Source organism: Cutaneotrichosporon oleaginosum (genome assembly GCF_008065305.1).
Source record: "Cutaneotrichosporon oleaginosum strain ATCC 20508 chromosome Unknown ATCC20508_contig04, whole genome shotgun sequence".
Taxonomy (NCBI): Eukaryota; Fungi; Basidiomycota; class Tremellomycetes; order Trichosporonales; family Trichosporonaceae; genus Cutaneotrichosporon; species Cutaneotrichosporon oleaginosum.
This window is the reverse complement of record NW_027072173.1, coordinates 1,531,188-1,558,343: the sequence shown is the minus strand read 5'-3', so window position 1 is coordinate 1,558,343 and position 27,156 is coordinate 1,531,188. Positions and strand designations below refer to the sequence as shown.

Sequence of the window (27,156 nt, the reverse complement as noted above, 5' to 3'; positions counted from 1 at the left end):
AACCTGTGCTCCCGCCCTACCTCCTACGCTTGCCCGCTCGCCCCGCATCATCCGCCTTTCTCTTGGCGCTCCGCGCCGCCTTCGCCTCGTCCTTCTCCTGCTTGCGCAACCTTTCCTCCTCCGCTGCCACCAGTCTTCCCATCACGCCCAACACTCGCTTTTCGCCCAGCCTCACAACAGCGGCATCTCGCTGACGTCCCGGTGGGCCAGCGATGATCGCGAGGTCCTCCTCGAGGGTGGTGACATGCTTGGCGCGCCTGGCGGCGATAGCTTTGCCGATGATGTTGGAGGAGGTGACATCTAGCGTTGGCCGGGGGAGCTTGCCCTTGCTCTGAGCGCGCGTCCACTCCGCATCACTAGATAGAAGGCGGGCAAAGGCGATGAAGGCGGGCGGGAGGGCATCCTCCTCGTCGGGGTAGCCGAGGGAGAAGACGTCTTCCTGCCCCTCCTCCAGCCACCACTCTACCCGCTGCTCCAGACCTGACCCAGCTGCAGCGGCCAGTACGAGATCGCCCGGAACTTCGACGTCGTCCCCCGCGTTGCCGAAAGGGTGGCCGCCGAGCTCCCCAGGCGTGAGAAGGGAGAGGATGGAGTCGGGTAGCGGTAGGTCGTCAACATGACCGTACTTGCGCAGAAGCTCCGAGTTCGGTGGCGACGCGTACGTGTTGTACTGAAGTCAGCGTGTCGCCATCTCGTCCCTTGCATTGCGGAACTCACGATCTGCTCGCCTGCTGCGATATCCTTCGTCGTGATCATAGTGTATCCCTCCCCGAACTCAGTGTTCTCCACCACCCCTTCTGCGTCATCATCGTCGCCACCGTCGGCAAACAGACGCGCGTTGTCCATCTCGTACGCGGCATTCAGCATATCCGCCATCGGCACCATCACGGCGATCTCGTCCTCTTCCTCCTCGTCCCCGTCTTCGTCGGTGCCGGGCGGTGGGCCGCCTGCGCGTGTGCGCGGCACTGTGAACGAGCGGGAGAGGATTCGCGATCCCTGCACGTGGAACGAGTGCAGGGTAAAGTGCTCCGAGGGGGGGAATACAGCAGGGTGGGATCTCATAAGCGGTTCGAGTGTAGTGGAGTATAGTTCGTGTGCCGATGCCTTGCCGATACGGTCTGGGATCAGCGACTGGCCGGTCTGTGAGTTGCGGAGGGATTGCAGTTTGCTGCCAGCCTAGAAGGCGAAACCCCAACCACTTACCCTCAATGTCCGTCCCCTTTAGCCCTTCCAACTCCTCGTCACTCCACCACATCGGAGCGCCAAACTCGGAGGGCATCGTCTTGAGATATCCGGCCCACTTCGATCGGTCTCCCAAACTGCTTTCGTACATCATGGCCAGGATAAGCGGTGCCCACCCCTTGTCTGCAAGTGACTCCCACGCCTCCTTCCCTCCGTCAGCAGCGAGGGCGGGGCCGAGAGCGCTCGTCCATGGCGTCAGGAGGTAGGATAGAGGGAGGTGGAACAGCGGCGTGCCCGCCGCGATTGGCCTTGTGGCAATGGCGCCCGCGCCCATGCCTGGAATTGAAGCGAGTGTGAAGGCATCGGAGCACCAGGCGCCGGATGCGGACATGGAGGCAAGAAGCGGATCGTAGGCCATGCTGTGAGATGTGTGTTGGATCATGGAAATTTCTGTCAACAGACCTGGAAGAGGTGACCGAGAAAGTGGAGGTGGAGGTGGAGGCTTTACCACGTGTCATGGAATGCTTGTGGCATTGTGGCGAACGGGCACGACAAAGAGTTGAAACCGTCGCAGCACTTTGAAGGCGCTGGCGCTGCCGAGTTCTGTTAAGGTCAGTACTGGGAGCTTGCATTACCGGGATTACTTTCACACCCAGGAGCACCCCGCTTAACTAGCTTTCTGACTTTCCCCCGCACTGCTTCTGGCGGCATCCTTTCCACTCCCGAAGGCGCATTCTAGGCAGTGTCAGCGGTGCCAGGTGATTGCCAGTATCAGGACTGCATGTGCCGAGGTACTTTTGACGTCTCTACGTGTCTTTTTGCCCTCCTTCTTGGTCTTCGAGCTGCCGTCCCTCCCGTCTCCCTCGTGACCACAATCCTCGTAACCACACACATGCATCGCCGAGACCCCCCGGTCCAGGCCGCGCAGCCCACACTGACATTGCCCTTCTCACGCCGTCATCCCCATTCACACCGCTCTCGCACCCACCTCGTCTATTTCACTTGGCGAACCCGTCCTCTACACATCCGTCGTCGCAGTCTTCCACAGTCTCGCGCTCCCACGTCCCACCTCCAATGGTTACTCGGCTGAGCCGCCGTCGGCCGTCGGTGTGTTTTCACACGGTTGCACTGGCGCATTGCTCCACAGTCGCACACTTGCACATTCGCACGTTCGCACCTGTGTCGACGGGTCGCCCCATCGCCAGACCGCCGACTCGTTGCACCGCCCGTCCCGTGGGTCATCGAGACTTAAAAGAGCTCACCTCCGCTCACCGATTCCTCAATGCAATCCCCCCTCCCAGTGCCCGACCTACCGACTGGAATCCCCTCCCCTCCCTTCTTCCCCCTCCCATCCCCTCCGCCCTGCCCCCCGCCCATTGCCTGACCTATCGAGAATCCCCTCCCCTCCCCTTTTCCCCTCTCCCATTCCTTCCGCCCTGCCTCCCGCCCAACACGTCTGACTTACTGACCGCCCGCCTTCCGACCCCTGAGTTCCCAGCTGCTCACTTGCCATTCCGCCAAATGCCTTCGCCTTACCATTTTCTGTCACCTCTTCAACTCCCGGACACTGGGTGACGCGCCCCAGTGGTGGAGCGGATGTGATATCCGGCCAACTCAGTCTCCCATTTCAGTCGTCCCTACACTACTCTGCCCTTGATTTTCATAGCTACTCTGTTTGGTTGACTCTTACTTGACTACAGGTTCGACAAGCTCCCCTTTTCACGCCCAAGGTCCCCAATCCTCTTGCCAATTCGCCACCCACCACACCGACATGAAAGCGACTCTAATACGTTCCTCTTCTCACGACCACTCGCCCTTTTCCTCTATGAATCGCAGTTCGACTCGACGGATACGACGAACCCATCTCACCTTTTGATCTCCGGCAATCTTCTCAACGACAATCTTTGCCTGCAAGTAGATAGAACGTGAGTGACCCGTCGACTTCTGTCTCACCCCAGCTCTGGTCGCAGTCTCCCCTCGTCGGCCCTCCCGCCCACTCCCTTCTCTCGGTTCTCCCCTTATACCGCCGTTTCTCTATATCTCTCTCCAGCTATCAAGCACCCTCAACGACACTGTCACCACCCTGCCGCTCTCCACCTCGATGCTCATCCGAAGAGTCTAAACTCGGACACTTCCCCAGTTTTGAAACTCCTTTTTTCATAGTTTATTTCCCGCCCGCCACTTCCTCGCCCGCTCCCTCGCCCGCTCCTCCCCCCCTTTTCCCACTCCCCCTTTGTTTACCCCCTTCTTGTCCTGTGATGAGCAACGCGAGGCAATGCGCACTTTATAAGTGACGCCAAGGGTGAGGCCATGTGGCCACGTGGCCGATGAAACCTGCCTGCGATATTCTGAGGACGGTCTGTGGATCCGTAAATTACATTTGTTGTATACAATTGAATGTACTGTACATATGTCGAGATGTCGTCATATCGTAGTCATGGCCTGCAGATGCACGCGACTTACCCAATGTCTTCTTTCGGCGTCATAATCTCACGGGCCTCATGAGTCATGGACCATGGATCACGCACTGCATGCAAAACGCCTCATGTCGATCATGTCCCACGGCCGAAGGATCGCGCGATCGCGCAGTCACCAAGCCACACCATCGGCTCACCTGTCATTCACTTCTATTACTGGAAATTTGTTCACTTTTCGAAATGCCGAGAGTACTGCTGCCTCCATGATCCACGAAACACACTAATGCCCACACCGCCTTCCTCCGGCGATCCGGCGACCCGGCGATCCGGCAAATGCTTGCTCCCCTCCACGTTGACATAGACTGGCTGCCCCACCGTCACAGCCTGTGTGATTATGGCCACCAATGTCCACTCCATGGCCTACTTGACCGAGTCTCTCCTCGGTATCCTTCACCGTCACGGTTCGATCCAGCTATTGACGAAGGAGGTACGCAAAATACGTACGATGGTTGCCCACCCTATCATTCTGGCCGGCGTTCAACCCGGCTCGGCGGCGTCTCCAAACCAGGCACGTCCACACCCATTCCTCTCTCTCGCCTCCTCCCCCCCCTTCCCCCAACACAGCACGTACACACGCATACATACAAACAGACGTCCGAACACACAACGAAGGAAGCATTCGAACATGTTGATGATCGACGATCTTCCACGCCAACGAGGTTGCCATTCAATCCAACAACAAGTGAAGAAGAGCTGTTGATGGTTCCCGGGCCGGGACATAACGGAAGTGACGAAAATCTGGTATACTTACCTTGCTTGCTCGGTTAAATGGCCCTCACCCTGCCATCCGAGAGGCTTGCTCCTCGACCATTGCACGGCGACTCACAGTCCTAGTGGAGGGGCTTGCCTTGTGCTGGCTTCGGCTGGTTCACTCGTTCAATATTTGGCTCTGCCTGTCTCCCCTTCGGGGGTAGCGGGCTACCATTTTTGCTTTTGCGAGTCCGAGAGTCTGACTGCAGAGCTGTCTCAGCACACCGGCGCTCGTCAGCTGCGAGCAGCCTTCCCGCGGGCGCTCCGGGCGCAGGCGATCGGATCGTGCCCCTTGTATCACCGCCCATTCTCCCTCAACACCGGGCGTACCGCATCGGGCGTCCACCGAAGCTGCACCGCATCGGGCTGAATCTCTGTCATGCACCACATTACGGCAGGTCCAGATGGGGTCGCTGCATGGCAGGGATGTATAGGCGGGTGTGATACTCTCTGGATGCTCGTCTGATGGCCTGCGGCGCTCGACTGCTCGAGTAGGTGTTACGCGTCAGCGGCCGGCGAGCGGTAGTGGGGCTCTGTATGCATCTACATAGCACACTTGTGCACCCGCGAGGATCTGTCCGGCAAGGAGGGGGGCGGGGGGGGGGGGGGGGGAAGGGGGGGCAAGGGGTGTAGGCGCCGTACGCCTGGAGAGGCAGCGAGCAGCGCACTCCCGAGAAGGCTGCCAGCGACGGGTCGCAGGTGAAGGCAGTCAGCGCTGAGCGGAAAGTACGTCCGGTGAGTGGTTACGGCCAAGAAGGCGTTTCACACAGGTGCTGGATCTAGTTTCTATGCATCTACGATGTGCTCCCAACAGCTTCCAACTGCATGAGGTTCTGCCGCCTCCGCTCCGACCCACGTACCGCGCAATCGCGCGGGCACGCTGGAGGACTGGCTGCCCCCGGAACTCCAATGCCACCGCAGTCTGTCGTTGCATCTACCCGCTACACCTCCCCGCCTATCCAGGCGAACACGAGAAAGCCGACGCCCCACGGGCCAACGGACGCAACGCGCCATACGACGCGCCCGGCCGCCCGCGCAACAACACGCAGCGGCCCCGTGGCCTTGGCTTCGGCCTTGTGCTTCGCTGCCAGCGGCGCCTCGTCGCGGTGCATAAAGCCATGCAAACCGTGCGTTTGCCACACATACTTGACTGGATGGAGGTACCGGGAGGGCACGGCCTTGCCTGCAGCTTGGAGGCGAATGCGCTCAGCCTTGGCAGTGCTTGCGTAGCGCTGACAGGCGCGGAACGGGCGGCCAGATATCTCGGCAAAATGTGCTGCAACAACGCCGCCGGTCACGATCGTAAGGGCCTGTGCGAGTCGCGCCGATGTCGGTGTCTGCGAGGGAGGGGCAGCAGCGGCAGCGCGCAGCTCAGCTGCCTCGTCTTCTGCGTCACGCGCGCTGCCGTCGACTGGCCCACCGGCGCGCCGGCTCATAACGCTCTTCACGCGCAGGCCAACACGGCGTGTGATGTCAAACGTCGCGAAGAATACACTGTAGCTCGCTCTGCATGTCAGCAGCAACCAGGTGTCAGACATACGCATCGCGGGCAACAGCCCATCGCCAGCCGGTCCACCATTGCCGCGACTTGTGCCACGTGTCGTGAGCGAAGAAGGTGCGGAGAGCCTCAACAGGCGAGGAAGGTGCGGGGCCAAGCACCTGCACAGACTGGGGGGTAGGCAAGTGCAGGAATCGGGCCGCAGCAGCTGTCAAAGACTGAGCGGACTGCTGGATCAAGCTGCACCGTCAGCGCCACCTCGAATGAAGCAGTGAGCCACTTACCGAACGACATTCTCGATAGGCGTGAACGCCGCACCTTGAATGACTCCGGCGCCGGCACCGGCGATGGCGGAGAGCAAGGTGGGATGCTTGGGAATGATCTTGGGCCCACGGAGGATAGTCTCCAATGTGATCTCCTCTTCGTCCGGCGTGCCCTCAACCTTGTCGCCATAGTCGCCGTCAATGTCTCCGAGCGGGTCGCGCAGGCGGGTAAAGTTGATAAGATCGTCCTCGTCTTCTGGGTCGCATTCGGCGCCGCGCTGAAAGTACGGTAACCTTGCGAGCGACAAGGAAAAGAACGAGTGCGACGAGAAGAGAAGGAAGCCGAGAGTCGTGTTGACGAGGAGCGGTGGGAGAAGGGAGACTGCGAGAATCATGGGCTGAGAGTCAGCGCATGTCCGCATCGCTCACCCACCCCGCCCTTGAGCTTGAGGATGCCGCGCACAAACGTCGGCGAGAGGTTCTGGTCAGCGCTCTCGGCGAGCCTTCGTAGCCCGGCCCATGTATCCACTGCTATTAGCTTGCATCCTTGCGCCAGTCAGCCGGCAGCTCACGTCGATTTGGCCTAAACAGCTTGGACGGTCGGCGAAACATGAAGCCTGCGGTCAGATCGCACCTTCCTTCCTTTCCTCGACGCACCGATGAACAGCAGCAGCGAGCGCGTGAACGCCGCACCTGCGCTCGTAGCCTTGTTCGGCTGCGAGATGGCTACCTCTTCACCCTGCTTATGCACGAGCGACGCCGTTGCTGGCCCATAATCGAGTGGGGCATTGGGGTAGGCGGTGAGTGCGGCTGCCTTGCCTGGCAGTCCGGGGGTCGCGCTACTGAGAGATCGTCCAGAAGGGGAAAAGGCTGGTTGACGCCGCGAGTCGGCTCGTGGTGTCGCGGTGGTCGTCATGAGCTAGGCATGGTTGGGTTGGGGGATGAGCGCGAATGCGAGTGCGACGATGAAGTGATGGACGAGAGGGAGGAAGGAGCTGAAAGTACTGAAGGGTGCACTTCATGGACAAGTTGAGAGGAGTGATTTCGGCAGCCAAAGGTTCCGTGCCGTTTCCAGGCACCTGATGAATGACGCGCCCAGCCGGCATCACTCCATCACCACCGCCTGCGAATTCTGCGAACGCCTCGAGGGTGCGACAATGCTCTGGCCAGCATTGCAACACAAGCAAAGATGAGGGATAATCAATAGAGAGGAAGAGCGTTTACAGATGCTATTGTGGCTACTCATGTCATGCCGTGTTGGTTGTGACTGGGAGCAGGGCGGGTTGAGCGATCGACGGGGTCTCTGATGCCGAGGTGCCGCGAGGTGGCTACTGGTGTACTGGTCTCGATAGTTCAGGATCATAGGCACCGGCGGAGGTGCACCATCGCAGCTTGATTGCTTCAGCCCTCTCCATCGGTTAGGTTAAGTCATTGCGTGGAGCGCAGAGCAGTCACTGCGACTCCTCAATCCTCGATCCACAAGGCGCGAGAGGCGCGAGGGACGGGGTACGCAACCCAGGGGAATGGGGCAGTGTCAGGTGAGGGCATGCGGGTAACGGAGGTGTCTCAGAACTCAGCGCCCACTTGTCCTTGCGACGATGAATTGCCCTCCCGCAGCTGGCACACTATCGCAAGATCGCAAGCACATCTCTGCGTTCAACGCGGTTGATGGAAGGATGCATGAGCTTGATGGCCCAGGCGAAAGACCGAGCCCTGAAGCCTAAACTGTACCAAGGCACAATGCGCATGAGTATCTGCAACACCTGCGACGCCTCTGTCTTGTGCTGCAATCCTCCTGCCCTCTGCCCGTCATCGCCCACCTCGCGGTTGGGGACAAGCGTTGAAGGGTGTTCGCGATCGATGTCACAGGCGTGAGTGGGGTCTTTTGAATGAACCGAGGCTGAGGAGCGCGTCTCCTTCTTGGTCTCAGACGCCTTTGTGGTGCGAGGATAGGGCGAGGAGCGAGGTTGTGATGCATGTGGAAGCGACGGTTGCAACACCTTAACCCTGGCGCGAAAGCGAAATGTCAAGGCTGCCGGCGCACTGCTGCAGCGGCATCTCGGCTGGAGAAATGGAGTGCAGTCCCAAGACTTGGGCTGTGCATGGTCTGTGGCTGCAGGTCGTGGCGGGTTGGCGGCGGCGTTCGAAGACCTCAGACCTCGCAGATGCCGGATGCAGACGTCGACGCAGCGCTCACAAGGCCACTGCCCGCATCTCACGCACTCATGCGATCTGCCGCGAATGGGATTTCGGATATCTAGGGTATTCCGAGTGCATCTGGCAATCTGGGCCTGACGTGGCGCGTGCGACTAACACCCTGGACTGGGGCCAGATTGCGGCCCACGGCCCGGCCTTGGTCTCTCCGTGCTCCGCTGGCTGCCGGGCACTGCCAGCCATCAGGCTGCCACCACTGTCTAGCCGCCTTGCCGTTGCCTTGTCGCTTCCGCCATGCGTGCCGTATGCTCATCCTCGCCGCCCGTCTGTCCTTCTCCAGGCTCTGCATGCGCTGGGAGTTCTGGAACGGGGCACGAGCCGTGCACTCATGGGATCATGGGATTTTGGGAGCGAGAATGCCAAGCGGGAGACCGGTGGTCGACAGTTTCATCCTGTCAGGTCCCACTCAACCGGGTCCTGAAAGAAAGTGTGGTCGAGATCCCGAGCCCAAGACTCGAGCTGGTCGACCCGATACTCGTCAAGAGCAGTGAACGCATGATCCAAGAGCATGCAGTGGAAAGGCGCCACATCCCAGCGCCCCAGCACCCAGGACCGGACTGGGAGCTGGGCGTCATTGCTTGAATCACCGCGGGTTGCCCTTGGCCGGTGGGTCAGGCTGGTCAGGCTCAAGGCAACGATGAATGCTCTGACGATGCCGCACGACACGACGTTCGCCGTACCGCCGTCCCTCAGCAGATTGGGCGGCGGCGGTCCCATCTGGCCAGCTGGCCATCTGCCCATCTGCCCATCTGCCCATTGCCACCCAATCTGGGGGGTCGGTCCAGGGTCCAACCCAACCAAAATGGGCGCAGATCATCTCTTGTCGCGGCCCGTCGCGCCGTCGCGCCTGTTCCCCTCGATCCCTCGCCTCTTTCGCCACTCCTGCCGCTCCTGCCCCGAGCCCCTTTCGGCCCAACGGTCAACGGGCCTACCGCGTGCGGCCTCTGCAGCTTCGCAGCGCGCTTGGCCTTGCCTTGGCCTCGATAGCTTCACAACTGCGCTTCGCCGCGGCTCTGCCAATGCGCGGCAAGGCCCATCTGAAGCTTGGAGCAAGGAGCAAGGGACGTGAGTCCCATGGGATCCATGGATTCAAGGGACAGAACGAGAACTGCCAGTTCTCCTCTACTCGCATCCTCAACCTCTTCACCATGATTCTCTAGTTCTCCAATGGATCCAATCCCGACCAACTCTTTCCTGCTCCTGGCGCTCCACCATCTTGCGCCGCTCTTCCCCACCTTGGTCACCTTTACCCGCTGTATGCATTCGTGTTCATCGCTGCATTGCTTCCTTTGTCGCTGCTCTCACACCTCAGCCGGGCTCCCTCCAGCCGAGCCTCCGGCCTTCTGCCTGCTGAGCTGCTAAGACTACCTGTCCCAGACCGCATCAACGCATTATTCGTAGCCATGAATCCTCCGTTCCCGTACCTAACTCACGTACCAAAGCCGCACGACCGCAATCTACCCCCGGCCCCCCGGATGTCGACTGATTTCCTGCCTACCAGAAATCCCTACCGCCCTCCGGTCCCTCCGCGCCCTCCGGCGCCTCGGTACGGCAGGCATGGATGCCAACCACGGTACAAAGTGGAAGACGAGGATGTGTGGCTTGGAGTCAACTGGCTTCCCCTGGCCCATCAACACGCTCAGGCTATGCAGCCGATGCAGGCAGCCTCACCGCCCTCGCCCTCAACCCTCTCAATCCTCTCACGCCTCTCGCGCGATCTCGTGGCCTCTCGCTATTGCGCGCTGCGTAACACCCCATGCACCCCACCCAAACCCTCCCCTTTCCCGATCTTCCTCTGCTGCCGGGCGATATTGGGCTACCGACGCGGGGTGACCACGCAACATACACCTTGCATCACCTCCGTACCTCCAGCCTCCTGCAGCTCCTCCCGAGCTGCCGACCGGCTGACGGCGCACTGCACCTAACACAAAGATCAAAGGGCCGTGCGTCGTGTCCCTCACACTTTCCTCCTTCCCTCTCCTCCCTTCTATCCCTCTACTCGATGCAGTTGCCCCGCAGGCCACATCACCTCGCTCCCTCTCCTCTCAGGCCACCCAGGCCAGCCGTCAGCGGGCTAGCCTCTCATTATGCCCCATTCTCACTCTTCCTCTCTTTCTCTCTCTTGCTCCCACCCTCCCCCCTCCCCACTTCTTGTCACTGCACCATCACTCGCTTTCATTTCACTCATCCCACCTCGACCAGTCTCCTCGCCACACCATCATGACCCGACCTTCGAAACTCGCCTTCATGACCAGACTCACCCTACAGCTCACAACTCGCAGGTAGCGGCAACCTCTCACACACGCACTGCAGTCGACAGCACACCCATCCTTCCCTCGACCAATTCCATCTCCTCTCCGCTCCTTTCCCCATGGTCCGCATGGCTGCTTGGTAAATCGCACTGTCTACGGTTCCAGCAGCAACCACGTCCGCTCTAGTGGCACCGTGCTGTCTCTCATCCACACAGCCTGCGCGAGAATCCCAAGCAGGACTGAATGCCGAGTGCATCTCGAACAGGTGACTTTCTCAAGCAAGTCATCCCCGTAGCGCTTGTAGCTGGTGCTTTCTCGGTGGTCGGCCGGCTAGGCCACCACGCATTGCGGTCACTCTCACTGTTGTCAGAGCACGCCCATCGACATCTCACGGTCATCAAAGTGGAGGCCATGCCGCGGAGTTCAACTCCTCTCCGCCACTGCCCCTTTCCAAATAATGGCCACATATTACGGGAATAGCGGCGTCACATTGATTGGCAATCGACCCGGAGGCAATTTGGGATTGGTGGTGGGAATCGGAGACGGGCAGGGACTGATTAGGCAATGCCTGGCTTGGTATGTGTGGGGCGTTTGGTGGAATGGCGGTGACGATGACGCGCAATGGGGGCGATGGCTTGTTGTCTGTGGGGTGCAAGAGCCTCGCGCCCCAGGGATAGAGTGGCGAACGGAATTGGAATAGGGTCAGGAGAACGGACAGAGTTTGCCGCAGAGGCTATGGCAAACGCTCAGGTCTCTTCATGCTTTTGGCGATTTCAGAGGCATTCGGGGAGGATGGCGCGTCAATGTTTGCCTGCTGCGGTGTGGTGGATGTGACATTGCTCCCGCGTTAACCCTCGGTCCTCGGGTGTGGGTCTTCCCTTTGCTCGCACCTTTTCCCCCCGTCCTTTGACGTTGCTTCCTTTCCCCCACTGCGCTGCCACCGTCCACCATCCACGTCCACCTACCAAACACCCACACACACCACCCAAGCGCGCCCCCCGCCCCGCCCCCCATCAGCCCTTTCACCTCACCCCCCCTCTCCCTCCTCGTCCTCCTCGCTCCTCTTCCTCCTCCGTCATTCTTCCCTCGTCTCTCCTCTTGTCCCTCTGTTTAGTCTTCCTCCCACGTCAAGACGCGTTTGCACGCGCCCCTCTTGTTGCTCCTCCTCCCCCTTGCTCCTCCTTCTCCTCCCTTCACCCACACCTACTCAGCCTCAAGCATAGCACCACCGCGTTACCCCCGCGCCCCCGTCGCAAACTGATTGCCTTGGCCGTCTCCCTTGTACGTACCATCCGCTCCACAACACACACATCACCTCGCCAGCCGCCGCCGCCGCCCTCCTCTCCTTCTCTCCTCCCTCCGCTTTTCCCTACTTGCCTCCTTCCACCACGTCTCTCCGACATCCAGTCCTGGAACCAAACAATCTGATCAGGCAGCAAAGGACGCCCACTGCCGCCCCGACCCACTCCTCGATCCTTTCTGGACAGAGAACACTAAGCGGTGAGTCGTGATCAGCCTCTATGCGGTCGGATGCACAAGGATGCTGACCCCGGTGACTCCCACCCTCGTACATCCGTTCCCCTGCCTTCCCCCACACCCATCCACTTCCATCCGCCTCCATCCCACCCCTCCATGCCGACGACGATGGCGACGACGACTCTCAATGCTACCCACCTCAACAATGGCAATGACATACAATCTGGCCTGGCTCATATCACTTGACTGACGTGTCTGGTCACTTCTCTTCCACCACCTGACCCTTGCCACCCACCATTCCTACAGTGGTCATATAAGGCCTCGCTTCATGCAGACGCAGACAACAACGGCTGTTCACCCAGGACATCCAGGACAGCCTTGGTCCAACGTGAGTATTTATCAGCATGTCTAGCATCTAACAAGAAGTCGGTCCACAACAAGATGTACCCCAATAGTAGTGCTCAGCGTAACACCGCAAGCCCCCGCGCTTACGAGGCGGGTGCTGCAGGAGCCCAGGCCAGTGACGACCAGTACAACTACCAGACTGCCGGTTTTGGCGGCCTCAGCGGTTACAATTACCAAAGCCAGATGGGGTGAGTGGACATTCCGTCGTTTGGGCAAACATGCGAACACAACGGCCCAATTGGCCAATCAACCATCCTCCACCCTCCGTGGCTAACTTTGACAGCATGTACAACACCTCGCCCCAGCTTCCCTCAGGGTCTCGGCGCACATCAAACCCAAAGGCCAGCCCAACTCAGCCAGCGTCTGCCACAGCCGCTACCTCGCCATCGGCCTACTACCCGCGAACTCAGCAAGCCGATGTGACGCAGTCGCCCTATCAGCAGAGCTCCCAGCCGCCCATCTCTCAACAGTACGGCGGCTACTACCCCTACCATGAGCAGTACGGTCAGCACCCCGGTCACCAGTGGCAGCAGTCATACAACGCCCAGTCCAACTTCAACCAGCAGAGGCAGTCCTCGTCTGGCACTATGCCGGCGAGTGCTGCCACGGGCACGACTGACCCTTCGCAGTCGTCCCGGCAGTCTGGCGGGTCGTTTGACTACTCGACGTCCCAGGGCCAGCAGCAGTACCCGAGCTGGGACCCCTCTCGTCAGGCGCAGGGTCATCAGTGGCCTCAGCAGGCATCGGCTCAGCAGACCTCTCAGCAACAGCAGGCCTCTCAACAGAGTGGCTCGCAGCAGCGCGGCAGCAGCAGTTCCGGCCAGCAGGCCAGTGTCGTCAATCCCAGCCCCTGGCAGGGTTACGGCTCGGGCGCACACCAGCCGTTCCCTCCCCCGCCGCAGCCTGTGACTCACCTGGGTGGCCAGATGCCCCCCGGCCAGTACGGTGCCGGGTGGGGGCAGCAGTGGCAGGGTCAGCCTGGTTACGGTGGCTACCCACCTCAGCCACCGGCGGCGGCTGCAGCACCCCCCACCACGGTGCCTCCCGCTGCTACTACGACTGCCCCGCCTCCCGCTGCCGCCGCCGCTTCGGCCCCTGCTCCCGCTACCAAAGGCAAGAAGAGCAAGAAGACGGAGGAAGCCGCCGCTGCCGCCGCTGCTGCGGCCGCCACTTCTCCTGTTCTCGGCAAGCGCTCCTCTGATGATGGTAACGACGAGCCTGAGAAGAAGCCGAAGATAAAGAAGGGCAAGAAAGAAGAAACCAAGGCTGCGCCCAAGCCTCCTTCCAAGTCGCACCTCAAACCTCCTCGGCAGGCGCCCTCGGCCTGGCAGCTCTTCTTTGCTGACGAGCTTAACAAGGCCAAGGCTGCCGCTGCGGCCGAGGCTGGTTCGACGCCAGGCGGTACTCCCATCCATCCCAAGCTGAATGTCGCTCAGATCGCCAAGGACGCTGGTGTCGCGTACGCCAGTTTGTCCGAGGATCGCAAAGCTTACTACGCCCGCAAAGTCGAGGAGGGCAAGGTGCAGTACCAGAAGGACCTGGCTGCATGGCAGGCTACCCTCACCCCTGAAGACATCAAGACCGAGAACGCTTTCCGCGCACAGCAGCGAAAAGATGGCAAGTCGCGTAAGGGCAACCTCAAAGATCCGAATGCGCCCAAGAAGCCTCTGTCGGCTTACTTCTTGTTCCTCAAAGGTATCCGCGAGAATGACGACCTGCGCAAGTCTGTGTGGGCCGACGAGGCTGAAACGACGCGTCAGAGCGTGCTTGCTGCCGAGAGGTGGCGTGGCCTTTCTGACGACGAGAAGAGGGTAAGTGCTACAGCTAATCATTCCTGGGTCCCTCTCACGACGAACAGCCCTACTTGCAGCAGGCCGAGAAAGACAAGCAAGAATACGAAGCGCTGCGCAAGATTTACGAAGACGATGCGGCTGCCCGCCAGCGTGGCGAGGCTCAAAGCGACCGCCCGATCTTCAAAGAGATTGAATCAGCCGTGATCAATCCCCCCAAGTCTCTGTTGGAACCGCGTAAGGAGGGCGACTTCCCTACTGGGTCTGACGCGCCCAAGGTTAATAAAGACGGTGCTGGCACCGCGGCGAATTCGACCAAGACTACGAGCAAGATACAGAAGAAGAAGAAGAAGGACGATGATTTCTCGACGATACCCACGACGACGATCAACCCGGCGTCGACGACTTTCACCGTTGCGCTCGAGTCGACGCCCGAGCGCGATACCAACCCCCTCGCCACATCTGGAGGCGGGTTCGACCCTACTATCGAGATGGACGAGTTTCGCGGATTTGAGGACATGGAGTTGACAGGTCTGGAGGCAATGACTGGCCACGGTGAGGCGGCGGAGGGGTGGGATCACTTGGGTTACATGGATGGGGCAGAGGGTGGCGACGTTGAAGCGGCTTCGGCTGCTGTTGCCGCTGCTGCTGCCGCAGTTGAGCGCAAGGCTAAGGCCTAGTGACGATGTGTTGCCATGGACGATGCCATGTTGTGTTGTATCCCTTGTGAGTTGTTTCCCTCCCCCTCGGTCTTCCTTCCTATAGTCTGTACCACTAGATAAACGACATGTGATGAGGACTATATTAACGTGGGGGCAGTCGCAAGTTGAGTCCTGCGTCCAAGTGAAGATGCCATCGGCTACAATCTATCACAACTCACGCACGCCCCGCTCGACGCGCTCGCCGGGGATGGCCTCAGCCTCATCCATCTGCCTCCCCAGCGCGCCCTCCATCCGCCTGAGGGCCGCGACCAGCAGCCTGCGCTCCTCCGCATCCTCCATCCCGAGGGCGCCCGCAATCTCCTCTGGCGGGGTAGCACCCAGCGCAGCGCGCAACTCTCCCCCGCGCTCAACAGGCCTGGGCACGCCGCGCTCCCCCCCGAAGAGCGGGGTAAACGCCCACGCCCTCGAGACCGCAAGCGCATCCACCGCCTCCCGTAACCCATCCACCTCCGGCGCATGCAGCAATCTCAACTGCGCTCCAAGCGCAACCAATACGGGGTGGTGCAGCGCATACGCCATCGTAAAGAGCAGGGGATGTGTGGATTCTGCATCAGCCCTCCCCTCTCGAACACTCACCTGCCACATCCCCTGCCGCTGCGAGCGCCGCGCTCGCCTCGACGGCCAAGCCGACGTTTGCGCGCCAGTGCGGGCGCGCGTCGCGCGCGAGCTGCGCCGCCTCGGGGATACGGCCGGCGAGGACGGCGGCGCGGATCGCCGTGGTCGTGAGTTCGCGCGGCGGTTTGGAGACCGCTAGGAGGTCGGACAGAGCGCGCGCTGCTTCTTCCTTTACGGAGGGGTCGGGCGCGGGGGTGGAGGAGGAGGGAGAGGAAGGGGAAGGGGAAGGAGACAAGAAGGAGGGCACGAGGGCGCGGTACGTCGCGGCGTACTCGACATGTTGCCGGTCCTTCTTCGAGGCGCCGGCGTGGTCTGTCGTGAGGAACCACTGGGGTTAGATGGCCGAGAGTGAAGTACAGGGAAAGAGGGCACGGAAAAGGAATGAGGAAAGCGTGGGGGTGTGGGAGTGTGTGACAAGTAACACTCACCCCGCGCTCAGTGTATGCGTGCTCGGGCTTGTACTCTGTCCTGCTCCGCACCACAGCCGCCGCGATGCGGCGCGCGCGCGCGTCCCCCTTGCTCTCGGCCGGGGCCGGCGAAGGCGCCGACGAGCGCGGCGACGGCGGCGCAGGCGTGCCCCCCGTCGATGTCGCGGCCGAGTGGATGCCTGGAAGATCGGGGGTGTCCATGATGGCGAGAGTTGAGTGAAGAGGGGAGGTGAGTACCAACATTTTGTGACCTCCGCTTTGGACTGGTTCCGTTGCGGATTCGAAGTGCGGCACCTTTGGCCTCCGACGCCGGGTCGAAGCGCAGCCATTTTCTGGCTACGGCACAGATTCGAAGCGCGGCACTTGCTGTCTCCGACTCTGATTCGAAGAGAGGTCGTGTCGCACTCCGACACCGATTCGAAGCGCGGCTCTCGTTCAGAGTCGAGGCGCAGAAACGCCCTTGTCAAGTGGGGCAGGATGATTTGCCCACGCGCACGTCACGTGGACGGGTCCGTGATACGCTTGAACTTGCACAAACCACCAAGAAGTTGTTGACATCACTCTCTCAGTACCATGGCCGCGCCGATGGCTTTCCCGGTCCTCCCAGCCAGCGACATTGCGCAGGTCGCAGCCGTGAGTCGGCGCTCTCACTCGCGCGCTCTCCCCTCTTTTCCAGCTTTACACGCAACCTTCATGCGCGGTCTCCGCACCACCTCGCTCATGCTGCTGTGCCTGCCTCCACCTATTCACTGCCCCTGCGTGCAGCCCCCCATCTCGCCTCAACTCGCTCGCTCCCGCGGCTTAACACTGCTAACCCATAACACTGCTAACCCCAGACCATCCTCCACTTGTTCGACCCCTCGACCTCTGCCCAGCCCTCCCTCGCGAAGTCTCTCCAGCAGCAGCTGCAGGACGTGCAGTCCCGCACCGAAGCATGGGGGCTGATCTCGGGCCTTGCGAAACATGAAGACGCTAATGTCCGCTTCTTCAGCGCGCACACTGCTCAGGTCAAGATCTCGCGAGATTGGTGAGTACCGCGACTTACCGCAACTCCGAGGCGCCGGCGCTATCATGCTGACCTCACCCGCCGCGGCTAACGTCTACCGCGCTCCATCCTCGCGTCCTCCTCATGCTAACGCCAGGGACTCTCTCCCCACCGAGATGCAGCCTGCGCTTCTCGCGCTCATCCTCGACACTCTCGCTGAGGCAGTCTCGCCTACCAACGCAACAACCCACCAGCCTGGTAACGCCATAGTCGTGCGCAAGCTGTTCGGGTGTGTGAGTCATTCAAAGCACCGTTCGCGACGCGCGCTGACGTTCAGCTCGCTTCTCTCATCCTTCGCCTCCCGTTCTACCGCTTTCCCGATCCCATAACTACCGTGCTTCAGACTCTGTCGAGCGCGCTTGCCAGAGCCACGGCGTTGCCCCCCTCAGCGCCTGTGTCAGGGTACTCGACGCCAGTGCCGGGCACAGGATCGGCAAGTGATGGCATGCGCCAGCGCATGCGGCTGTGGGCGCTGGAGTGGTGCGGGATCTGCGTGGAGGAGATCTCGCGTGCGGGGTTGAGCGAGCAAAAGCGGTGAGTCACCATAGGTGCTAAGGATGGGGGGTCAGATTGCGCGAGCAGCATACTCTCGCCGTTAGGTGTGGCTACGCATGCCCATGAACTGCCTTCAGTAGACCCCTCTGTCAACTGTTGAAATTACCCGCCCCCCGCGCCCCCCCCCCCCCCACCTCTGCGCGTGCGCTGACGACAGAACTGCCCTTCGACGCCACATTGACACTGACCTCCCCGCTGTGATGGCGACCATTACCGAGAGCATGACCGGCGAAGCGCTCCAGTCCCCCGCCGATCGTATTCGCGCCGCCGAGGCCGCGTGCAAGTGCGCCGACAGCTGGATTAACTACGGCATCGGGGCAGACGAAATGTCGGCTTTGCTTCCACACATATTCGCCCTGCTCCCACTCCCCGCTGCATCCGGTACCATTGCGGAAGTCCTGTCCGAGTCGATCTTCAAATTCGGCAAGGGGTCAAAGATTCTCACCGAGCCGTTGCTCGCCTGGGTCATTGGACCCAATGGCCAAGGACTGCTTGGCTCGGCCGAGGGTGAGCCCTCTGATGCGGTCATCGAATTCACAAAGATGCTCTGCGCCCTCGTTGAGCATTCATCGGACTGGCTGGTGGCGCGATTGCAACAGCCGGACGTCCAGGCGTTTTTCGCCACAATCCTGCGGATCACCGGCTGGGATGGCGTGGGCGGTGTCGACGAGAACGTCTCTGAACTCACCCTTCCCATCTACCCGCTCATCCAAGAAGCGATAATGGAATCGGACGTGTTCGCTGAACCGCACGAAACCTCTGCGTCGTGGGCTGTCGCAAAGCAGTTCTTCCGTGAGCTCGTCCTTGTCACAAGACGCAAGGTGCGCTGGCCTGGATCGGGCGAGGAAGCATCGTTGGGCGGTCTCGACCGCGAGGACCGCGATGCTTTCGACACGTGGCGCCGGGACGCTGGCGAAGTCATCGTGGGCGCCTATTACATTCTCCGAGAGGACATGCTGTCGTCTTTGACGGAGACAGTATGCGAGCAGGTTGCCACCCAGGCACCCTGGCAGGATGTCGAGGCGACGCTCCACTGCATTCGGTATTCGGGTGAGGGTGTACCGCTCGGCGAGGAGACGTCGCTACCTCTCATCTTCTCAAAACAGCTCATTGATGGTCTCTCCAACCGTCCACACGCAGGTCTCGGCGAGGAGCGCCTGCGCCTGACGTTTGTGTGCCTTATCCGCGCCTACGAAGAATGGTTCAAGTACCATCCTGATCACCTGTGGCCGGTCCTTTCCTACCTCGTTCCCTCACTCACGTCCTCGCGGCTGGTGTCCCCATCGGCCGCCGACTCGCTCAAAGCGCTGTGCGACATCTGCCGGTCAAAGCTGGTCCAGCATATCGGTGCATTCTCAGAACTGCACGGCAAGATCGGCGACCTGGGCCCCGAAGAACAGACCAAGGTTATCGAGGGAATTACGAGCGTCATCCAGGCATTGGCTCCAGCTGACGCGATCGGCCCCGTCCAGGGCATCATGGGCCCGATCGTCGACCGTATGACTCAGGCAGTTGCGACTCGGGAGCCTGCCAGTCTCGTGCAAGCGATGAACGCTCTCACAGCGTGCTTCAAAGGCCTCTCGCCCTCCGACGACGAGATTTTCGACGTAGACTACGACGACCAGGCGAAACAGACGGCTATTGCGACAGCACGCTCAGACCCGGCAATGGTCGCGCTCCGTCAGCGCGCAGAGCAGGCGTTTACCGCCGTGGTACAGGTGTGGAACGGCGACGCCGAAGTGGCAGACGCGATTTCGAGCCTCCTCAAGCAAGCGACCATCTCGGCGTCTGAGACGCTCATTTCACTCTCCCCCCTTCCCCTTCTCACGCTGGTGTGCGCGGCATGCGAGCAGGCACCATCCGCTCTCTGGATGAGCCTCGCCAGCACGCTGACGCTTCGTATCGGCACAGCTACTTCAGAGCTGCAGCTGAAGACGAACAAGACGTCGGCCGAGGACCAGCGCAAGCTCGAAGAGGACTCTGAGCGGTGGCAGGTGGTGGGAGACGCGGCGAACCGCCTCGCCGTTGTCGCGGGGCGGATGCTCGGTCCGGATGGGGCAATCCGCGACAATCCCGACGTGGTGGAGAGCTGGTTCAAGTTTTGCCACGCGCTGGCTTCCCGCTTCCCGGGCGTTCTTCTTCGTCTGCCCGAGCCCGTGATCGATGCCTACATGTCGCTGGGCATCATGGGCCTGGCCGCCCAAGAGCGATTCAGCCTTAAGGGTGCGGCCGAATTCTTCGTCGCCCTCTTCGCCAACACCCGCTATCCGTCGCCACTGGAGGAGCCCTCGGAGCGCCTGGTTAAGCTCTATGGCCCGCGTCTTCTCCGTGCCCTTTTGCTCAGTGCGGGAGCTGAGGGCCCTCGCTCCGTCATCCCTAACCTCGCCCAGCTCCTCGCCTCTCTCGTCACCCGTTCGCAGGGATCCGACATGGCCGCCTGGCTCGATGCTATCCTTGCAGAGCCCGGCTTCCCCGACCCGCGTGCGACGCCGGAGGCAAAGGCTCGCCTGAAGGGCGTCGTCCTGCGAACCCGGTTAGCGTCCAAGCTAAGGGAGGCGCTGCACGAGTTTGCACTTGTAGCCCGCGGCCTCGCCAACACGACATACGGCAACGCGACAGCACAGTCGCTCGCGTAACATATACTGTATGCATTGCATCATCTCACCCTTTAGATAATGTTGCTCTCCCTCAACGCGCGACACAGCACGGTGGTCATGCGCCGCGTCCGTTCGATCCCTGTCCAGCCCTCCACCGCCTCTCCGTCCCACACAAGCACCTTCTCGACGCCCTCCACGTTGTCCGGTATGCAGCCGCGCAGGAACTCCTCGAGCACAGCGCGGTTGGCAGCGCTCGGCGCCACGCCCTCCCACTCAGCCTCGAGGAAGATGCTGGGCGCAGCATTGGGCAGGATGTGCACGCTCAGAGTGAGCGGCGGCTGAGGGTGGCTGGGCGGCGGGAACGCGAGCGTGCTAATCACCAAAGAGCTGCCTTGCAGCGGAGAGGGGCCGGCGGCTTGGCCCGTCGTGCTCGCGCCCGCACGCCCCTGTTTTGTGAGGCCCAGCACGAAGGGCGAGAGCAGGTTGTGCAGCGTCGGCATGACGGACGTTGCGGGCTTGACAGCCAGAGTTTTGAAGCGCTTTCTTTCGCGCGGCGGGGAAGGAAGTCGGGGAGCTGAGGGAGCGGGGGCGGATACGGGAGGAGCCGAGGGGGTAGGATCGGGAGGGGCGGGCGCGCCATTCTTCGGCGCGTCGATTATCTCAAACCCATCCTCTTCAAGGACGTCCTTGATCTCTATCGGTTCGGGTTCCTTCTTGTCCTCTTTCTTTACCTCAAACTCTTCGTCTTTCATCTCGACGTCCCCATCCTTTGTCTCCTTCTCCTCAGCCTTGGCGCTCGAGCCTGTGGTCGCGCCCGCCCCACCCTTCGACTCCGTCTTCACCCCTCTGTCCTCGAGGAAGAGGTAGGTGCAGTCGTCCCGTGCCCCGGTCGGCACCGGCACGTCGCGCACCGGCGGGATGGGCTGCGAGTAAGTGACGGTCGTGAGGATGCGTGTCGCAGACCCATCGCCGTCGGGGAAGGAGGCGCGGAAGGTGCGGAACTGGATCGAAGAGCGGAGGGGGTGGGTAATCTGCCATTAGATGAGAGTTTGGGAGGACCATGCGCGGGTAGGCGACGGAGCTGCAACTAGCGGCAGACATGGAAATCATGGCAGGGCATGTACTGGCGTCTACCACGCGGATGAAGCCAGGTTACTGGCAAGGTGGCGAGACCGCGGCGTGGTGCGAAGAAGACTCACATTGTAATGCTCCAGCACGCGGGACAGGACAAGGTCGCTTGTGCTCGTGCGACCGGGAGCTGCAGGCGTCCATTGCATCAATCTGGCGTCAGCTCCGATTGCGGATGGGCTCTCACATAGAATACCCCATGCTGGTCGAAGGTAACAAGGGGTGGACGATAGCGCGCAGTGGCCGGTCGCTGCTTGTGTGATGAAGGAACTCAGGATTGGAGGACACTCGAAATGTTGTCACAACAACATTCACCTCCACTCTCATTCCCGGGTTGCGAACACAACCGTTTCAGCTTGCGCACACAACTGGAGACGACGATACAGCACACAGCGCCGAAACGGGGTAGAGAGACGGAGATACGTGTCGTGAGCGAAAGTACTGCGGCCCAGCCCAGAGCTCTGCGGCACAGTACGCGATCACGCTCGCCTTGTTTTTCTCTGCGCGCAAACAACGCCCATCACATCGTTCGCAACAGGCCTCCTCCATAACCCCTTCACCACCCTCAGAATTTTTCCTTGTCGCTCTGTTCTACTGTTTGCAACCTTTGATCTCTCGACACCATGAAGGTCACTATTAAGGCCCTCCGCCCCGTCGCCGTATGGAAGTGGGACACGTCCAACGAACCACACAAGCTCTACCACTACGGCAATGGCGGCGTAATGGACGACGAGGATGAGGACGAGGAGTGCGGCATCTGCCGGCTCTCCTTCGAGTCCTGTTGTCCAGCATGCAAGATGCCCGGCGACGACTGTCCGCTCAGTGAGCACTCCTCTGTGTTGAAGCCCCATCTGCCTTGATCGCTGACGGACCAGTCTGGGGCACATGCACGCACGTCTTCCACATGCACTGCCTGCTACAGTGGCTCGAAACGGAGCAGAGCAAGGAGCAGTGCCCGCTCGATCGTCGCAAGTGGGGTGAGTCAACCATACATGCCTTATCTCTTGGCTTGCAATCGCTGACAGCAGAAACGGCCGACCGCAAGCCAGACCGTCTGCCCACGACCGTGGATGGGGCACCCGTTGCAACGCTTGCGCCTGGGCCCATCGTTGTGGACGACGACGACTCGCTGGACGAGGAGATGCGCAACAGGCTGGACGAGGCGTACGAGGATGGTACCATGCAAGCCTTCACGCGTTCGCCTTAACGGGTGCGCCACAGCGCGTCGCAAGTGGTGCAGGACTCGCGGAAGGCTTTACAAGATCACAAGACGCGAGCTCGGTGTTGTTCATTTCGACGCCACCGTGCACCAGCACCCCACCTCTCATGGTCTGTACTATATCATGCATGGATACCTGTTTCCTACACGCTGTGTGAAGAGGTTGCACCACATACCGACGCGCGCGCGTGAGTGATGACGATTCGGTCAATTGCCACCGCCAAGGATCCCAAGGAACCCAGCGCAGCCGGAGTTGCATCGCCTCGCGCCGTACTTTAGCATTTCCACTTCGTCCACCCACCCACACACCCATGGCCTCCGTCCCCCAAATCAATACGACGGCGGCCACGCCGCCCGCTGGCTCCCCGAGCCGGCTGGAGGACGACCCCTTAGGAAGGATGAGCGAGGAAGTTGGACTAGCGACGATGATGGAGGAGTTGCCCCCACCAGTAAGTCGACGCGTTGCGCCTGGGCGAGCAATTCACTCGGGAGCTTGGGTGCACGCTCAGCAAACTGCTTTCACGAAACTGCACGGCCCTCTGTGCTCCTTTTACATTGTGGTTCAGCTAATGGCAGCCAACAATACACGCTCTCGCGCAACAGGGTGACATCGCTGGCCTCGAGGCGCTCCTCGCCGAGCACCCGGACACGGACCTCAGCGCGCGCGATGCTCAAGACGTCTTTCCACTTCATTGGGCGGCTATCAACGCGCACGTCGCAGCATGTCGCTGGCTCTTGGATCATGGAGCGGATGTTGACGCTGTCGGCGGCGAGCTTAAGGCTACCCCGCTGCAGTGGGCCGCGCGGTGAGCTCAATGGGGGGCGCGCTGATCCCAGAAATGGACACCTCTATGTGATGCACCTACTCCTGACACATGGCGCCGACCCGAACATACGCGACGGACAGGGATTCAACACGCTGCATCTAGTGACGCACAGTAGTGCAGTCATGCCGCTGCTGTACATGGTGAGTCCGCCCTCCCTCCATCTCCACTTCGTCCTGGCCAATGTTTCCTGTCTCATGGCCTTTCTTTCCGCTGCCATCTTTGTAGATGTCCTCCGCTAACACCAGCTTCAGCAACCTGTCGCCGTCGACGAGGCCGACAGTGACGGACACACCGCGCTGATGTGGGCTGCGTACCAGGGCGACGGACTCAGCGTAGAGCTTCTCCTCGCACACGGCGCTTCCGTGACGACTCGCGACCACGCTGGCCTCTCTCCCCTCCACTGGGCGGTAGTTAAAGGCTCGGTAGTGTGCATCAAACACCTCCTGCTGGCCGGCGCGGATTTCAATGCGCGCGAGGAGCAGGGCAAGACGCCGCGGGATATGGCCGACGAGCTCAAGGCGTCTGCGCCGCTCAGTCGCGCGCTCCAGGACGCGAATTTCAATGAGTACGGCCAGCGCGTGCAAGCGAGCTTCAGTCCACGCGTCACCATGGGCATCATCTTTGCGTTCCCCCTTGTCGTGCTGTCGATTTCGTTCAGCGCATTCGGCATTCTCGAGTGGTACTTCGCCTGGCCGTTGTTCCTCGCCCTGTTTGCGGCAATGCAGATTGTGAGTTGTTGCGCACACCCTCCTTCTCGATGGCATTGCTCATTCAGACAACCGTCAAAGTTCTCCTCGCGGACAAGCCCATGGCCGACCGTGTCGTGACGTCGCCATACTTCGCGGCGATCATTAGCGCTTCCCTCGTAATCGTGGCGTACGCGTGGCTTACCCGACTGGTCATTGGCGCTCCGGGCCACCTCGTCAGCCAGGCGCTCTTCCTTGCCTCCCTCCTTGGGTGCGTCTTCACATTCGTGAAAGCCATTCGCACCGACCCCGGCTACGTCCCACGCGTCGATGCGGAGGAGATGAAGGAGCAGATCGAAGAGCTCACCGACCAAGGTCGGCTCAACGGCACAAACTGGTGCATCTTCTGCATGGTGCGCAAGCCCCTCAGGTCCAAGCACTGCCGACAGTGCAACCGATGTGTGGGGAGGTTTGACCACCATTGCCCATGGATCTGGAACTGTGGTGAGTTCGACTGGGTCGAAGGCGCCACACAAGGCTGAGTGTCCCTACGGGCTCTGCCCTCTCAACGACGTGCACTTACATCAGTCGGCTTCAACAATCATCGCTACTTCCTCCTCTTCGTTCTGACCCTCATAATGGGCGTTATCTTTTTCGACCGGCTAGCGTACTTCTACATTATCGAGAACGCGCCACCCGCAACGCCCGGTGAGGGTCTCACGCTCTGCAACATCTCCGAAACAATGTGCCGAGGAGCGGCGCTTGACGGTTTCCTCCTCGCGTGCGCGGCCTGGGCTACGCTTCAGCTGAGCTGGACGTTCATCCTCGGCTGCTCCCAGCTCTGGCAAGTCGCACGGCAGATGAGCACATATGAGGTCTCCAACCTCGGCCGATACGGGTACATGGGCGGGCGTGGAGGCACTTCTCTGCGCGACCAGAGCGGGGCGGTGCGCGGCAGCACCGTCTTCGTGCCAATGCCTGATACCGAGGCTGACTTCTCGCACCTTCCGCCGCCCCCGGGTGGTGGAGGACATCCTCACGCTCATCAACACCATCGGTGCGGTGCCCTTGGGCGCATCTGCTCGGCCCTCGGCGCTGCAATCACCGGTCCAGTCTTCCGACTCGTAGGCCTCGATCAGTTTACCAAGGGCCGCGCTGTGAGCGGAATGGCACGCGCCGGGCGCGATCAAAACCCCTTCGACCTAGGCGTTGTCAAGAACTGCTCTGACTTCTGGTGCGGCGCTCCTGGCGTCGACTATATGCACCTGTACGAGGTGCCGCCCGAAGGGTGGCCCGCTTATCGCCGCAAATTGGCGGCGGGGGGCAGGGGGTATGTGCCAGTTGCGCGCGAGGAGGTATAGAGGGCGTATGCAGGTTTTGAGGTCGCACTCACAAACTGTGCGGTCACCACAAGAAGCACTTGCTGTTGACAAGCCACTCATGGACCAGCCCCACCTTACTGATCGCAGACCGCAAGCAGGGTGTTGCGCCGGCACGCTTCATGCAACTATCGATTCCTCTCCCTCCCACGTTTTCGCCATAAGCCACGGGAGTAGCAGGAGCAAACACCAGCCTCGCCTGCTGCCTCGACCAGTTTGGCGTGAGGGGATGGCACGGTGCGAGCGGGCGAGGAATGGCGCTGCCCAGCACCTTAAAGTCCGTTATCAACATTTACTAACCCTCTTACCTTTTCCAACCTCTCCTCCTGTCCAGCTTTCCACCGCCGAACAACGAGGCACGTCAGGTCCTTTCCATGGAGACCCACTACCATGTCCTCGGCGTCACCTCCATGGCGACGCCGGCGGAGAGTGAGATCCACGTCGGATAGCCATGTTGGCTGCGTCCCACCATCACACATCTCTAGTACTAACCCTAGTTGCTCGCGCATACAAATCACTAGCGCTCATTAACCACCCCGACAAGGCGACAGGCTCAATTGTGGCTTTCCAGCGCATCGGTGAGGCGAACGCCACCATCTCCGACCCTACCAAGCGGGCGACGTATGACGCGCGACAAGGCCTTTGGGCTCGCCCCAGCGCCGACGGTAATAGCGACGCAGAGTATTGGAGGATATACGAAGAAGTACAATCGGCGTTGTCGCTTTCCAGCCACATTATAAACCCTCCTGGGGCCTACAACTCATGGGCCTGCGACACGCCTCCGCCATGTTCCGATTTTTGTGACCCTCGGTTTTACCGTTCGGATTTCGCTGCCCGGCGGTTCCCACAAAACGCCTGACCCCAGCCAGCGCATGTGTTCACAGCTGGACCGGCAACCAACTTTGAGACGGCCTCATCAAGCGCCTCCCGAGCCAACCAGCGTCGCGCTTCAAGCAGCGTCTGAAGCAGCTCCTTGAGCAACGGCTCAAGCATGCCCCCCGAGGCGTTGCAAAGAGAGCAAGATCGACGCGGGTCTCCCTTCCGCCCAACCTGCACTCGCCCGGCTCTTCCGCAGCAGCAGTCAACTGCCGAGCCCTTGCGCAGCAGCAACTTGTACTCCCACGGCCACCCTTACCACCACCAATACCAGAGCCACAGGGCGCGCGAGGACGACGCGCCCTTGCGAGGATATTACAAGCACAGCCAGCCCATGCAGCCCAGCCAACATTGGCACGGCTGCAGCCATGCCAATGTGGATTGCAGTACACCCCGCCCGCATCCTTTTTCAGCCGACAATACCGGTTCCATGGGCTATTCCTACACCCCCTCAGCCCGTGTACGTCTCCTCTCCTCCTCCAGTCATACCCGGTGCCATACCCGTCTCGCTCCACGTGAAGGCCGTGGCGCCGCATGGGTCCTCTTTGACACTCGTCCTAGACGCCCCACACCTACATTGCCAGACCAAGGTGCCTATCTCCTCCAACTTCTCGAGGAAGGGATTCCGGTGCGGCTTCAGACCATCGTGAAGCCTTCTGCACATGAGGCAAACCGAGACCGCGCTTGACTGGCTCAGCCGCTTTGCGCTCTTCATGTTATTCAACGAACGCGCAGATTGTCCTTCTGCGGATGCTGTTGTAATTCCGCGAGA

The 27,156-nt window shown here is 60.8% G+C and overlaps 9 protein-coding genes across 9 annotated transcripts; 5 read left to right on the top strand and 4 right to left on the bottom strand.

Moving 5' to 3' along the window:
- Positions 1-16: 16 nt before the first annotated feature.
- COLE_05052 (uncharacterized protein) lies at positions 17-1,600 on the bottom strand (the record flags this gene model as incomplete). Its single annotated transcript, XM_018423467.2, has 3 exons — positions 17-670; positions 718-1,118; positions 1,204-1,600. 3 exons carry the CDS (start codon positions 1,598-1,600, stop codon positions 17-19), a joined length of 1,452 nt encoding a protein of 483 aa, XP_018278126.1.
- Positions 1,601-5,350: 3,750 nt separating this feature from the next.
- Positions 5,351-7,086, bottom strand: COLE_05051 (uncharacterized protein; the record flags this gene model as incomplete). Its single annotated transcript, XM_018423468.2, has 6 exons — positions 5,351-5,915; positions 5,950-6,147; positions 6,192-6,568; positions 6,604-6,698; positions 6,743-6,787; positions 6,828-7,086. The coding sequence occupies 6 exons, from the start codon at positions 7,084-7,086 to the stop codon at positions 5,351-5,353; spliced, it is 1,539 nt and encodes a 512-aa protein (XP_018278127.1).
- Positions 7,087-8,892: 1,806 nt separating this feature from the next.
- Positions 8,893-9,453, top strand: COLE_05050 (uncharacterized protein; the record flags this gene model as incomplete). The annotated part of the gene is made up of 1 exon (XM_018419310.2): positions 8,893-9,453. The coding sequence occupies one exon, from the start codon at positions 8,893-8,895 to the stop codon at positions 9,451-9,453; it is 561 nt and encodes a 186-aa protein (XP_018278128.1).
- A 3,990-nt stretch (positions 9,454-13,443) lies between these two features.
- COLE_05049 (uncharacterized protein) lies at positions 13,444-14,987 on the top strand (the record flags this gene model as incomplete). Its single annotated transcript, XM_018419970.2, has 2 exons — positions 13,444-14,328; positions 14,376-14,987. 2 exons carry the CDS (start codon positions 13,444-13,446, stop codon positions 14,985-14,987), a joined length of 1,497 nt encoding a protein of 498 aa, XP_018278129.2.
- Positions 14,988-15,176: 189 nt separating this feature from the next.
- On the bottom strand, positions 15,177-16,273 carry COLE_05048 (uncharacterized protein; the record flags this gene model as incomplete). The annotated part of the gene is made up of 3 exons (XM_018423469.2): positions 15,177-15,574; positions 15,606-15,972; positions 16,073-16,273. 3 exons carry the CDS (start codon positions 16,271-16,273, stop codon positions 15,177-15,179), a joined length of 966 nt encoding a protein of 321 aa, XP_018278130.1.
- Positions 16,274-16,645: 372 nt separating this feature from the next.
- COLE_05047 (uncharacterized protein) lies at positions 16,646-20,308 on the top strand (the record flags this gene model as incomplete). Its single annotated transcript, XM_018426746.2, has 5 exons — positions 16,646-16,705; positions 16,909-17,099; positions 17,215-17,350; positions 17,395-17,651; positions 17,830-20,308. The coding sequence occupies 5 exons, from the start codon at positions 16,646-16,648 to the stop codon at positions 20,306-20,308; spliced, it is 3,123 nt and encodes a 1,040-aa protein (XP_018278131.1).
- Positions 20,309-20,340: 32 nt separating this feature from the next.
- COLE_05046 (uncharacterized protein) lies at positions 20,341-21,546 on the bottom strand (the record flags this gene model as incomplete). Its single annotated transcript, XM_018426747.2, has 2 exons — positions 20,341-21,300; positions 21,469-21,546. 2 exons carry the CDS (start codon positions 21,544-21,546, stop codon positions 20,341-20,343), a joined length of 1,038 nt encoding a protein of 345 aa, XP_018278132.2.
- Positions 21,547-22,020: 474 nt separating this feature from the next.
- COLE_05045 (uncharacterized protein) lies at positions 22,021-22,604 on the top strand (the record flags this gene model as incomplete). The annotated part of the gene is made up of 3 exons (XM_018423470.2): positions 22,021-22,219; positions 22,273-22,374; positions 22,426-22,604. 3 exons carry the CDS (start codon positions 22,021-22,023, stop codon positions 22,602-22,604), a joined length of 480 nt encoding a protein of 159 aa, XP_018278133.1.
- A 679-nt stretch (positions 22,605-23,283) lies between these two features.
- On the top strand, positions 23,284-25,490 carry COLE_05044 (uncharacterized protein; the record flags this gene model as incomplete). Its single annotated transcript, XM_018419311.2, has 4 exons — positions 23,284-23,583; positions 23,689-24,171; positions 24,219-24,633; positions 24,718-25,490. 4 exons carry the CDS (start codon positions 23,284-23,286, stop codon positions 25,488-25,490), a joined length of 1,971 nt encoding a protein of 656 aa, XP_018278134.1.
- Between the last annotated feature and the right edge of the window lie 1,666 nt (positions 25,491-27,156).